We start from the raw sequence: 15294 nt of genomic DNA, 5'->3' as shown, positions 1-15294 counted from the left end.
TGTCTAACCCCCTCATTTTCACCCTGTTGGATAATGTGTCTAACCCCCTCATGTTCACCCTGTTGGATAATGTGTCTAACCCCCTCATGTTCACCCTGTTGGATAATGTGTCTAACCCCCTCATGTTCACCCTGTTGGATAATGTGTCTAACCCCCTCATTTTCACCCTGTTGGATAATGTGTCTAACCCCCTCATGTTCACCCTGTTGGATAATGTGTCTAACCCCCTCATGCTCACCCTGTTGGATAATGTGTCTAACCCCCTCATGTTCACCCTGTTGGATAATGTGTCTAACCCCCTCATGTTCACCCTGTTGGATATTGGTTCACTATCTTAAGAATGAATCTGGTTTGTATTCATAAGGCATCTCCAGAGTAGGAGTGCTGATCTGCTTTGAGATCATGATGAGTGAGATTATATGGGGGATCCCAGATCAGCACTCCTACTCTGAGATGCTTTATGAATACGGCTCCTGATCAAATAAAACAGTTCATCATATAGATACTGTAGATATAAGATGGGTGTAGCAGAAACATCAATTGGACAAACAGAAGGTAAGAACCTAATATTCTTTTATTGTAATATACTGTACATTATATCATATTTCACTTTTATTTTCTGAAGCAGATTTACAAAATGAACGTATACACCAGAAACAACTATTTTCTCAATAGTTACCTACCAGTAATTGAATAGAAATGAAATAAATATTTTTTTTTGTTTCCGTTAACAAAAATCAACACCCTTTCTGGACAAAGTGTAGTGTGAGCATACATTTCTTGTCATTTCACTAGATCCAACAGTATGTACAAAAATGATGTATTAACTTAAATCATTCCAAGTCAACAGGTGCACACACATACCTGTACATACAGTACACACAAACACACATTACAGAGCAGCCGTGTTCTCTTGGAGTGTCTAACGGCAAAAAAGCCTGATTTCAAACTAGTTGGTTTCATGCAAATTACATTTTCATAGCAATAGAACAGAATTGTAAAATGATTTCTTGTTTTATGACATCTAGTTTCTCATTCACTCTCATCTCTGATTTACTATACTGGACGGTAAGCTAACTTTTCCTTTCTGGTTACATTAAAAAGATGTACATTCCTTTGCATAGATTTTGTTATAGTGTGGAATGGACAGAGAACATTCCCTAATTGGTTCTTTGGACTCCCCGTAACCAGTAGAAGGATTTGGAGAGTCTGTCATATGTTGAAGATTCTGGATCCGCTTTGAAAAACCGCAGAGGGGTTGGGAGAGAGCTTAGTCCTAACCAACTGCTCCTGCAAAAAGACAAACAACACATGGGTTATTCAAAGATGATCACAAGCAATGCAGGTCTTGTGCTGTTCAGATAGGATATGTGATATACACTCAGAGGCCAGTTTATTAGGTACACCACCCTGTTCACGAAAATGGTTCGCTCATACAGTGAGTCATGTGGCCATGGCTTGCTATATAAAGCAGGCATAGAGGCATTCAGTTACTGTTCGATTGAACATTAGACTAGGCCAAACTAATTACTTAAGCAACTTTGAGCGTGGTATGATCGTCTGTGACTGGCGCGCCGGTTCCAGTATCTCAGAAACGGCCGGCCTCCTGGGCTTTTCCTGCACAACAGTGTCTAGGGTTTACAGAGAACGGGGCGACCAACAAAACACATCCAGTCAGCGGCAGTCCTGTGGACGAAACCAGCTCATTGATGGGAGAGGTTGAAGGAGAATGTCAAGAAACGTGCAAGCTAACAGGCGGGCCACCAACAGGCAAATAACAGTACAACAGTGGTGTGCAGAACGGCATCTCGGAATGCACAACTCTTTGGTTCTTGTCATGGATGGGCTATTGCAGCAGACGACCACACTGGGTTCCACTCATATCAGCCAAAATCAAGAAGAAGTGGTTCCAGTGGGCACGCGGTCCCCAACACTGGACAATTGAGGAGTGGAAAAAAACATTGCCTGGTCCAACGAATCCCGGTTCCTGTTGCGTCATGCTGATGGCAGAGTCAGGATTTGCCGTAAACAGCATGACTCCATGGACCCACCCTGCCTGGTGTCAACGGTACAGGCTGGTGGCGGTGGTTTAATAGTGTGCGGAATGTTTTCCTAGCACACATTAAGTCCCTTGATACCAACTGAGCAATTTTTGAACGCCACACCTTGTGAAATTCTCCCCCCCCCGAACAATTCAGGCTGTTCTGGAGGCAAAGGGGGATCTGGCCGGTACTAGATGGGTATACCAAATAAACTGGGCACTGATGGTACGATAATATGAGAGGTGACTTGTTTGGTTGTGCAGTCATAGTGCATCAGCCCTCCTGTCAGTGGACTGGTAGACATAATTAATCACAGGAAATGCTACTGATGCTACATTCTGAAAGAACATCCAGCCGGAACCTACATGAATGGAACTTCATTCAACCCTGAAATGAAGTATGCATGCTGCATCCATCAAGTAGCGTGTTCCAGGCTTGATATGATGATTAGATATGGATCTGCCTGTTCCAATGCAGCTGATTAGTAGTGGTACAATGGCCAAACGGAAGGTTTGTTTGGCAGAGTCGTAGTCTGTGGTCTCAGTAGCAGTCTCTTCAGCCAATGACAAATAGGATATGACTACTACTGTATTTGCTGGATGTGAGGCTGTGTCTGTACGTGAAATTTGTCAAACTTCAGCTTCGAAAAAAAGTGTGTGTGTGTGTGCTTCAGTCTGTTTGCATGCGTTTGTGTATCTGTGTGTATGTTCACCTCCTCCCACACACACTCTTTTCCACTCAGTATAGCAGCCAGGTCTGCCTCTCTCCTAAATGAGATTCACGCTGAAATGACTGCAAGCCACTGCATCGCATCACACTGGCAAAATGGCAAATAATCCCTTATTGCTCACTTTATCGCTCTCTTCCTCTCACCCTTTCCATCCCTCACTCTCTGTTTTTTTCTATCTCCCTCCCTCCCTTGATATAACCCTGCTGGTTTGGCTCATGACAGTGGCTGTTGTCATACACATCGTGGGAAAAGGGAAAAGTTCCAATTCAACCGAACAGGGGAACAGGAAAGAAAGAGAAAAAAGAGGAGCGGGACTGGAGGGAGGGAGGGCGAAAGGAGAGATGATGAGAGTGAGGAAAGGGGTGCAAAGGGAGGTGATTTGCAGGATGCTTTGTGTCTGCACAGTTTGATCCTCTCTTTATGCAGCCCATTGTAAACCACATCCCCATTTCTCCCCTGTTTATCTGTTTCGGTACAAAGTGGGAAAAAACTCTTTGTATCACATTTAAAAGCTGAGGCAATGTTCTCCATCAGTGCTAAAAACAAGATTCTTAATGTCTCATGGGAGAAAAGACTCTCAGTAGACGCATTGATGGGAACAGAATGTTATGTCTAGGTGTTTACCAGAAACATTCATGGAGCACTCAGAAAGCTTGCATGTGTTTCAGAAATACATGGCTTGTAGCCTCTTTCTTAACTGTAAGGGTACTGCTAATTTGAAAAACATATATATACATTTTTAATCACTCCCTCTCATAATCAAGTTTATTGATTTTGGTTCCAGAAGCATAATGAGGACGACAGTATTAATTCCCTTGATGGGTGGGTGAATGCTATGAAAGCGGATCAACTTCTCAGAGGTTTATCAGCACACACTGTAATGGTACTAACCGCTCACTACCTGTATGCATGGCTCTGTGCACTATGCTCTAATGTTGCCCGCATCCCTGGGGAAACGTTACACAGCTGTGCTTTTGTCTATCCATGACCTTGACGAGTCAATGAAAAATGTTTCCATTGACCCATCATGTCGATGGACAATACCCCGAGGTCTGTGTGTGTGGTCAGAGAGCTTAGTGGGTTGGGGTGTCAATAATGACTTGGCAGTGTGTGGGGACTGGGACCGGATTGTTTAATATAGATCCAATGGCTTTTGTGTCGTGTTGGCAGATTGCTCGGTGACCGATAAAAAGGATGGAGCACTAGGTCGTTGTTTGGGGTTAGAGGGGAGGTATTACTGAAGTAGAAGTTGATTGATGGGTTAGGGGGTGTACAGAGAGAGGGTCCAATATGATGACAATAGCCTGTAGTTGGTATCTGATGTCTACTTTTCTGGGCAGGAGATGGGGTTAAATCCTCTGCACCCAATTTGTACAACAGCTCTTACATCGTAGCCTACTGTGGTGTTGTACCTTTCCCTGCATGGACCCTGAACACACACACATCTCACCCTGTTTTCTGGGCCATGGTTATTAATAGACTATGACCTAGAGATGACATGTCTCATATTAAATCCTGTGGCCTGTCAAACACTGTTGGACTGGCCTTCTACAACACAGGTCCACCCAATCAGATTGAACAGAAAAACAAGTGTTCTTTTATTTTTATGCTCTCTACTTGTCAGTGTTCCAAACGGGACATTATTTGTCTTTTTCCCTAAACGTGCAAACGGCATCAGATAGAATGAATAGCAAGCGGCGTACTGGAATGACATTCAGTCTCATGGGATGGGTGGCCAACAATAACTAACTGAAAGCCACACCCCCCACAAATATAAGTGCATTGAGGCATATGTCACTGTGCTTGTACAGCTATATGCACCATGCCACTGCCCACTTCATTTGTTCATTTAGTGAATAAAACAGCTCACAATCCACTACCTTTATCACAGTCAACACACCTAGATTTTTTAGCTTTAATTAGTATTAAAAATGCTAAATGTTCTCTCAGCCTCATCGCAAAATGTGTAACATAGCATGAGATTATCTATAAAACTGCACATTTTCCTCTCTCCCCTATTGCAAAATATGTAAAATTGCAGGAAATTAGCTTAAAACAGCAACAATTTCTCTCAGCCTCATGGCAAAATGTGGATAACAGCATGAGATTAGCTATAAAACCGCAAATGTTTCTCTTTGCCCCATGGCAAAATGTGTAGAATTGCAGGAAGTTAGCTGTTTTGTCTGGCTACGCTACTGCTACAACAGAAAGACTATACACTAAAACATGTTCTCCCATGTGATTGGCCAAAAATATGTTTATTTCAACTTGTTATTAAATTGACAACTGAAACATTCCTAGCAAGCAGTGTGCAGGAGTTTCTTCTTTCTCTAATCTCTCTGGCATAGATGACAACGAGTGAAAGCGGAAAAGCCGAGTAAGTCCAGGCCAGCCCGGCCCGTTCTCCCCTACTCTCCGCTGGCAGATGGCGCAGAGGAGCGTGGGCGGGGGGGTGGCACTAAACCCCTGGAGATTCCCCAAAGAGTTCCACTCCCTGTCACGCTAGGATCAAAACAGCAGAAGAATTATAGTACTGCTCTTTCTCTCTCTTGTCTATATGCATTTCAATCTCTGTCCGTCCCTCCCACTCCCTCCCTCTCTCCACACCTGAACCCACTTTGACACACCATCTCAGTGATTGAGTCTCCATATCCAATTGACCAGATGTCTGAATATGATTGACTTTCTTTTCTCCTCATGTAATGCCTGTTCTAACCAGGTCAATGTCATAAGCCTGGCCATGTTCTGGTGTTACATAATCATCCGAAACAGCTGGGTCACTTTGAGCAGATTTAGGACAGGACGGGATGCTGCATCACCTAATTTACTCCCCTTGACTGCAATGTATTGAGAAAAACATTAGCTACTGTGACATTTTACCTTTGTGCAAAAATGTGTCAGGATGACCTTTTCAGGCTAATAATGGGCTGCTCTTAGAGATGCCTCCGCTCCACTGGGAACACCTGGTACCTAGCTGGAACAATAGCTATATCCCAAACCATATCTTTACCCTATATTCCCCATCCAGTGTCTATGTCTTTCACGTGCCTTTACCTTTAGCCAGAAATAGTACTCTCTCAGGAATAGGAAATCAGAGATGTATACAATGACTCTTCTATAGGACGAGACACTACCACTTTGCTCACATCAAGGATCCGGCCTGAAACACCCTGAAACACACTGTGAAACACAAAAATAGGAGTCCTCTAACCTCTCCCATGGTTCCTATACTGAGGTCAGGTCTCTCTGGCAGGCTGCTCTGCTGGAGGCCGGCGGTGGTGGTGATAGGGGTGGTAGTGGCTATGGAGTAGGGCTGGAGTGGAGTTACGGTGTTTTGGGGGACCGTGGGGGTCAGCAGGTCAGCAGTGGAGGTGCTGGGAGTATGGTCCCTCTGGTGAAGCTCTGTGTGTCTGAAAGCCTCCCCACCTCCGTTGTAGGCGGCTTGGTAGCTGGTCTCATTAGGGAGGTGGGAGACCCCCGATCCGGGACTGGCATACGGGGCAGGGGGGCGTTGTTTCCTGGTGGTCTTGGCTGGTCTTGCCCCCGTCCACGGCCTGTACTCCTGTCTACGAGGAGGAGAGGATGGAAGGGTAAGAGAGAGCGCTCACGGTCTGCAAAAGTAGTTTTATTTTACAAACACTGCAAACATTTGGCCTTTAGCTTTTTGCTCTTTAAACTGTAGGCTATTTAACATAGAACATTTAGCGATTGAACCAACCAAATGATGAAGGAACCAATCAGAGAGCAAGGTAAGGCCTAATGACAGGCTTATCATTGAATGGTAATGACATGATTGGGGCTACAGCAGAGTGGGTAGAGGGGCTCAGGTGGGTTCTGGGGCAAACGTTTTCAGTTTAGTGCATCTAGGGAATGAGGATGGTGGCATGCTATCATCAAATAAAAAAACAACAGTATTATTCAAAGTTAGCTGCTGCATCGGATTATCATTACATCAGGATCTCAGGCAGAATAGCTTCAACTTGTTTTTTAATGGATTTAAAAATAAAAAAGTGTGTCCAACATGGGAGGGTATAACAAGTGTGTGAGTTTATGAATAATCGAAAGCGTTTTGCTGTGTTTCTACTTCAGCAGCAGCCAATTTTACAGATTAAAGATATTGATTATTTCTGTAGCATGACACTTAATGTATCCAATTTCTTTCGCGCAAACATACACACACGGAACACAAAGACCTAGCCTGATAGCAATTTCCGTTGAAAAGGGTATTACATGATTATGCATACTGCAGATTAAATTCAGGACAATGCCCCACTGTACATAATCCAACCAAATGATAACGAATTTCAGCGCGTGCATCACGAATGGAATCGTTAGGTTTGAGCGCAATGGGTTATCAATGTTTTTTTTTTTAGTGAGTGAAGAGCTCCAGGTGCTGAAATGAAAGAATCACAGCGGTTCTGAAAGAACATCGTCAGAGTGATGGAACCTACCTGTAAGAGCTTTTGGCGGTTACCGTCCCCTGCTCCCCCCACCTCTGTCTGCCCCGCTCCTCTCTCTCCCCCATGTCCCCTCTAGTCTGGCTCGCATTGGGGTTACTGTTCACGGGGCTATCCGAACCAACTTCACCCCCTTTTCCGACATTGCTAATCCAGGGGAAATTCTCCTTCTTCGGAATAGGCCAGGGTTTGTAATCCTGCTTGTACTGGGTGACAGTGGAGAAAGGCACACCGGTTTGTTGGTAGTCCTCCTGGGGTTTGAAGTTGGGCTCCCTCCGGCCCCTCAGTGACCTCTGGGTCCCCGGGGCATCTCCCGGTGTCTGGGGGGATCCGCGATGTTCCGTGGTGGAATAGTTGTGCCTCAGAACCCGGTCCGTCGGTACCTGCCTGGTGACGGATTGTACCTCTTGGTCGGTGATGTCCGAGTAGTTCTGTATGGTCAGTGGCACTGAAAGATCGGATTTATCAAACTGGTTCCAGAACCGAGCCAGACAGCACACTCTGCTTATGCACGGCCAAGCCATGGCGATTTGGTTCGAATAAAAAAAAAATAGGCTAAGCAAAGAAAAGGTGGAAAAAATAAAAGAAAATAAGGAAAATTGAAAAAAAAAGATATATATTTATCAAACGTTAGCTACATTCAGAAGTGCCGCCGTGTGTATGCGCCCATTCCTGCAAACCTTCGCCAGCGTGCTGTCTCCACGCCACCGCTCTGGAATGCCAAGATGGGAGCGGAGCCGCTCGTAAACTGTCATTGCACATTCTTCTCACGTGGTACTGAAGGCTTCGAGTTGATGCAGAGAAATCTATAGCAAATGATTCATCTGAAGTCCAACAAAGAGAAAAGCTTTGCGATTGCTATTCAGGTCAAGTTATTCCATTACAAATTCAGCAAGAATATGTTATTCTCTGTCATTCCAAAACTGCATCAAACATAATGGGCCCATCATGCACAACCCATGATTAGCCAAGTAATCAAACTCATGGTAGCCTATGCTGTCTGAACATAAATCTGAAACTGACATTAGGCTGAGGCTATATGGTCTAAACTTGAAGTATAAAAATAACAATTGAGAGGTCAATCACATCATGGCTCTGACAAGGCTTTATAAGGAGTAATTGCAGTCATCTGCTTTTGTGTGAAACCCTCCACATGGCTGCCATGAGACAGCTCTTGCTCATGTTGCCTCTGGTTACCACAGGTAAATAAACTGTTGAATCTATACTCTGGTAGTTGTCATATTTTCCCAGATGAACGCATTCATGTAATAAACCAGGGAAGCTTGAAGATCCAGTCAATTAACCAATTATACTAAACAAAAATATAAAGGCAACATGCAACAATGTCAAAGCTTTTGCTGAGTTACAGTTCATATAAGAAAATCAGTCAATTGAAATAAATAAATTAGGCCCTAATCTATGGATTGACTGGGCAGCGGTGCAGCCATGGGTGGGCTTGGGAGGGCATAGGCTCATCCACTGGGGAGCCAGGTCAAACCAATCCGAATACATTTTTCAAATCAAATCACATGTTATTTGTCACATGCACCGAATACAATAGGTGTTTATTTACCTTACCATGAAATGCTTAATTACTAGCCTTTAACCAACAATGCAGTTCAAAATCAGGTTTTCCCCACAAAAGGGCTTTCTTATGGACAGAAATACTCCTCAGCACCCCACCTCCCCCCTCTGACAACCCTGCAGACGAAGAAGCTGTGGGGCAGGTTGGACCTACTGCCAAATTCTCTAAAACGACATTGGTAGAGAAATTAACATTCAGTTCTCTGGCAGTTCTCTGGTTCACATTCCTGCAGTCAGCATGAGAATTAGATGCTCCCTCAAAACTTGAGAAATCTGTGGCATGACAAAACTGCACAGTTTAGAGTGGCCTTTTATTTTACTCAAAACAAGGTACACCTGTCATTTTTTTATTTATTATCTTTATTTAACTAGGCAAGTGAGTTACAAACAAACTCTTATTTTCAATGACGGCCTAGGAACAGTGGGTTAACTGCCTGTTCATGGGCAGAACTACAGATTGTCAGCTCGGGGATTTGAACTTGCAACCTTCTGGTTGCTAGTCCACCACTCTAACCACTAGGCTACCCTGCCTCCCCATTGTTGTCTTTGTAATGATCATGCTGTTTAATCAGCTTCATGATATGCTACACCTGTCAGGTGGATGGATTATCTTGACAAAGGAGAAATGCTCACTAACAGGGATGTAAACACATTTGTGCACAACATTTTTGATAAATACTATTTTTGTGCGTATGGAACATTTCTGGTATCTTTTATTTCAGCCCATGAAACATGGGACCAGCACTACACGTTTATATTTTTGTTCAGTGTAGCTATAGAAAACCCAATTCTTTCTTGTTTCTTGTGATTAGGCTACCTCTCAGCATTCTGTCCAGAGATTTTAAAAAATCATGACTGAATTACTTATAAAACGAAACTACCCAGCAAATAAGTCTCTAGATAAACTTGAAGATGGAGAGATGTGTTTTTGTTTTGATAATTATAGATGGCGTGCTGGCATGGGAGGAAGGGAGCTTAACAGAGGTCCTAAAAACTGGAAATGCGTTACCTCTGGTTCATTAAGCCATTCCTATGTGACAAATGAATAGGGAAATAATGGGGTTTTGGGAAGAACACTGAAAATACAGCCCATTCTCAGCCTGACAACGTCATCCTGGCAAGTTTTTGTAAAAAGGTAAAATGTCAGAGTAGCTGATATTTTTCTGAATACGTTGCAGTCAATTGGAAAAGATAAGCGTCAAACAATTCAATCTTATGTCAATACATAGCAGTCAATGGGAAAAGATAAGCGTCACAGGGTTGATTCTTATGTCAATACATAGCAGTCAATGGGAAAAGATAAGCGTCACAGGGTTGATTCTTATGTCAATACATAGCAGTCAATGGGAAAAGATAAGCGTCACAGGGTTGATTCTTATGTCAATACATAGCAGTCAATGGGAAAAGATAAGCGTCACAGGGTTGATTCTTATGTCAATACATAGCAGTCAATGGGAAAAGATAAGCTTCACAGGGTTGATTCTTATGTCAATATATAGCAGTCAATTAGTGTCACAGGGTTGATGGATAAGGTAATACATCGCATTCAATGGGGTAAGATTAGTGTCACAGGGTTGATGGATAAGGTAATACATCGCATTCAATGGGATAAGATTAGTGTCACAGGGTTGATGGATAAGGTAATACATCGCATTCAATGGGGTAAGATTAGTGTCACAGGGTTGATGGATAAGGTAATACATCGCATTCAATGGGGTAAGATTAGTGTCACAGGGTTGATGGATAAGGTAATACATCGCATTCAATGGGATAAGATTAGTGTCACAGGGTTGATGGATAAGGTAATACATCGCATTCAATGGGGTAAGATTAGTGTCACAGGGTTGATGGATAAGGTAATACATCGCATTCAATGGGGTAAGATTAGTGTCACAGGGTTGATGGATAAGGTAATACATCGCATTCAATGGGATAAGATTAGTGTCACAGGGTTGATGGATAAGGTAATACATCGCATTCAATGGGATAAGATTAGTGTCACAGGGTTGATGGATAAGGTAATACATCGCATTCAATGGGGTAAGATTAGTGTCACAGGGTTGATGGATAAGGCAATACATCACATTCAATGGGGTAAGATTAGTGTCACAGGGTTGATGGATAAGGCAATACATCACATTCAATGGGGTAAGATTAGTGTCACAGGGTTGATGGATAAGGCAATACATCGCATTCAATGGGATAAGATTAGTGTCACAGGGTTGATGGATAAGGCAATACATCGCATTCAATGGGATAAGATTAGTGTCACAGGGTTGATGGATATGGTAATACATCGCATTCAATGGGGTAAGATTAGTGTCACAGGGTTGATGGATAAGGTAATACATCGCATTCAATGGGATAAGATTAGTGTCACAGGGTTGATGGATAAGGTAATACATCGCATTCACTGGGGTAAGATTAGTGTCACAGGGTTGATGGATAAGGTAATACATCGCATTCAATGGGATAAGATTAGTGTCACAGGGTTGATGGATAAGGCAATACATCGCATTCAATGGGATAAGATTAGTGTCACAGGGTTGATGGATAAGGTAATACATCGCATTCAATGGGGTAAGATTAGTGTCACAGGGTTGATGGATAAGGCAATACATCACATTCAATGGGATAAGATTAGTGTCACAGGGTTGATGGATAAGGTAATACATCGCATTCAATGGGATAAGATTAGTGTCACAGGGTTGATGGATAAGGTAATACATCGCATTCAATGGGATAAGATTAGTGTCACAGGGTTGATGGATAAGGTAATACATCGCATTCAATGGGGTAAGATTAGTGTCACAGGGTTGATGGATAAGGTAATACATCGCATTCAATGGGGTAAGATTAGTGTCACAGGGTTGATGGATAAGGTAATACATCGCATTCAATGGGGTAAGATTAGTGTCACAGGGTTGATGGATAAGGTAATACATCGCATTCAATGGGATAAGATTAGTGTCACAGGGTTGATGGATAAGGTAATACATCGCATTCAATGGGATAAGATTAGTGTCACAGGGTTGATGGATAAGGTAATACATCGCATTCAATGGGGTAAGATTAGTGTCACAGGGTTGATGGATAAGGTAATACATCGCATTCAATGGGATAAGATTAGTGTCACAGGGTTGATGGATAAGGTAATACATCGCATTCAATGGGGTAAGATTAGTGTCACAGGGTTGATGGATAAGGTAATACATCGCATTCAATGGGGTAAGATTAGTGTCACAGGGTTGATGGATAAGGCAATACATCGCATTCAATGGGGTAAGATTAGTGTCACAGGGTTGATGGATAAGGCAATACATCGCATTCAATGGGGTAAGATTAGTGTCACAGGGTTGATGGATAAGGCAATACATCGCATTCAATGGGGTAAGATTAGTGTCACAGGGTTGATGGATAAGGCAATACATCGCATTCAATGGGGTAAGATTAGTGTCACAGGGTTGATGGATAAGGCAATACATCGCATTCAATGGGATAAGATTAGTGTCACAGGGTTGATGGATAAGGTAATACATCGCATTCAATGGGGTAAGATTAGTGTCACAGGGTTGATGGATAAGGTAATACATCGCATTCAATGGGATAAGATTAGTGTCACAGGGTTGATGGATAAGGCAATACATCGCATTCAATGGGATAAGATTAGTGTCACAGGGTTGATGGATAAGGTAATACATCGCATTCAATGGGGTAAGATTAGCTTCAAAAAGGCATCACATACGACACCCTAAACACTCTTTCCCCCACCCCTCTCTCCACTTTCCCCCACCCCTCTCTCTCTTTCCCCCACCCCTCTCTCTCTTTCCCCCACCCCTCTCTCCACTTTCCCCCACCCCCCTCTCTCCACTTTCCCCCACCCCTCTCTCCACTTTCCCCCACCCCTCTCTCCACTTTCCCCCACCCCTCTCTCCACTTTCCCCCCCCCCCTTTCCCCCACCCCTCTCTCCACTTTCCCCCACCCCTCTCTCCACTTTCCCCCACCCCTCTCTCCACTTTCCCCCACCCCTCTCTCCCCACCCCTCTTCCCCCACCCCTCTCTCTCTTTCCCCCACCCCTCTCTCTCTTTCCCCCACCCCTCTCTCCACTTTCCCCCACCCCTCTCTCCACTTTCCCCCACCCCTCTCTCCACTTTCCCCCACCCCTCTCTCTCTTTCCCCCACCCCTCTCTCCACTTTCCCCCACCCCTCTCTCCACTTTCCCCCACCCCTCTCTCCACTTTCCCCCACCCCTCTCTCCACTTTCCCCCACCCCTCTCTCCACTTTCCCATCTCCACAGACGGTATTTTGGTGCATAAATCAATACATTGCATTCAAGGCAAAAAAAAGTTTGTGACAGAGCTGAAATGGGTAAATTGATGAAATACTCAGACAGACATATCCACACACAGATGGACAGTAAGAGTTGAGGGTTCAGCCAGGAGGTGATATGAAGCTTGGGTTAGGGTTAGAGTTTAGGCTAGGTTTAGGGTTCAGCCGGGATGCGATATGAAGCTTGGGTTAGGGTTCGAGTTGAGGCTAGGTTTAGGGTTCAGCCGGGATGTGATATGAAGCTTGGGTTAGGGTTCGAGTTGAGGCTAGGTTTAGGGTTCAGCCGGGATGTGTACATAAAGCTAGGGTTAGGTCCTCAACCTTAGACATAATCCTAACCTTAACGCAATTAACAATTATTTTATGTGCCCCTCCCCCACCACATGGAAGAAAGGTAGGCCTCACTTGAAGCCTGAATTAGTGCTTTTGAGTGACATTGGCAGAAGGGTTGAGTCAACATGTGGAAATGAAGTGAGGGTTAGGGTCAGGGTTAGAGTTAGGGTTGAGCTGGGAGTTTATATGAAGCTAAAATTAGGTTTATGCTGAGAGAAAGAGTTGAGCTGGGAGTGGACATGAAGCTAGGGTTAGGGTTAGGGCTTCAACCCTAGACATAACCCTAGCCAACTAACAAGTCATTAATGTGCCCCTCCCCCACTACATGACAGAAAGGTGGCCTCACTTGAAGCTTGACCTATAGTTAATACTTTTGAGTGACATTGGCAGAATGGTTGAGGCTAGTTGTGATTGGTTGTGTGCAACCATGAGGAAGCGTCCTTGCACACAACCAACTGTAACCTCATAGGGATGCCCTGTGTTGAGGTTCAGCTTCTTGTGGCAACAAGAAGTGTCTTAATTCATCCTCATCATGGTCCTTCATTCTCTCCCTGCAGTTACACAAAACAACTGTCTCCCATCCTCTGTTGATTGGCCAAATCTGAACATAAAAACTCAGGGCATCGTTGAAGAGTGTCCCCAGGAAGCCGTACATTGAATATCAGCTTCCTGTGATTACAGGAAGTGAAGTAATTGGGGGTCATAGGGGCAGTTTGGAAGTTTAAAATAGTTTAGGGGGAAAGAGAGAGAGAGAAGGGAGAGGGAGAAGGGATAGGGTGAAGGAGGTACATGGAGAGAGAGAAGGGAGAGGGAGAAGGGATAGGGTGAAGGAGGTACATGGAGAGAGAGAAGGGAGAGGGAGAAGGGATAGGGTGAAGGAGGTAGGGCAAAAACACCAGTGGGGCAAAAAAGTATTTAGTCAGCCACCAATTGTGCAAGTTCTCCCACTTAAAAAGATGAGAGAGGCCTGTAATTTTCATCATAGGTACACTTCAACTATGACAGACAAAATTAGAAAAAAAAATCCAGAAAAATCACATTGTAGGATTTTAAATTTATTTATTTGCAAATTATGGTGGAAAATAAGTATTTGGTCAATAACAAAACTTTATCTCAATACTTTATTATATACCCTTTGTTGGCAATGACAGAGGTCAAACGTTTTCTGTAAGTTTTCACACAGTGTCACCAACAAAGCACCATCACACCTTCTCCTCCATGCTTCACGGTGGGAACCACACATGCAGAGATCATCCATTCACCTACTCTGAATATCACAAAGACACGGAGGTTGGACTCATCAGACCAAAGGACAGATTTCCACCGGTCTAATGTCCATTGCTCGTGTTTCTTCTTGATGTCCTTTAGTAGTGGTTTCTTTGCAGCAATTTGACCATGAAGGCCTGATTCACGCAGTCTCCTCTGAAAAGTTGATGTTGAGATGTGTCTGTTACTTGAACTCTGTGAAGCATTTATTTGGGCTGCAATTTCTGAGGCTGGTAACTCTAATGAACTTATCCTCTGCAGCAGAGGAAACTCTGGGTCTTCCTTTCCTGTGGCGGTCCTCATGAGAGCCAGTTTCATCATAACGCTTGATGGTTTCTGCGACCACACTTTCAAAGTTCTTGAAATGTTCCAAATTGACTGACCTTCATGTCTTAAAGTAATGATGGACTGTTGTTTCACTTTGCTTATTTGAGCTGTTCTAGCCATAATATGGACTTGGTCTTTACCAAATAGGGCTATCTTCTGTATACCACCCCTACCTTGTCACAACACAACTGATTGGCTCAAACGCATTAAGAAGGAAAGAAGG

General features: G+C 43.7%; 1 protein-coding gene across 1 annotated transcript; it reads right to left on the bottom strand.

Moving 5' to 3' along the window:
* Positions 1-576: 576 nt before the first annotated feature.
* On the bottom strand, positions 577-8049 carry LOC112226545 (MAP6 domain containing 1). The gene is made up of 3 exons (XM_024390933.2): positions 7224-8049; positions 5984-6338; positions 577-1290 (listed from the first exon to the last, which is right to left on the bottom strand). Exons 1-3 carry the CDS (start codon positions 7751-7753, stop codon positions 1213-1215), a joined length of 963 nt encoding a protein of 320 aa, XP_024246701.1. The 5' UTR covers positions 7754-8049; the 3' UTR covers positions 577-1212.
* Between the last annotated feature and the right edge of the window lie 7245 nt (positions 8050-15294).

Source organism: Oncorhynchus tshawytscha, linkage group LG28, assembly GCF_018296145.1.
Source record: "Oncorhynchus tshawytscha isolate Ot180627B linkage group LG28, Otsh_v2.0, whole genome shotgun sequence".
NCBI lineage: Eukaryota > Metazoa > Chordata > Actinopteri > Salmoniformes > Salmonidae > Oncorhynchus > Oncorhynchus tshawytscha.
This window is presented reverse-complemented; position numbering and strand designations above follow the sequence as displayed.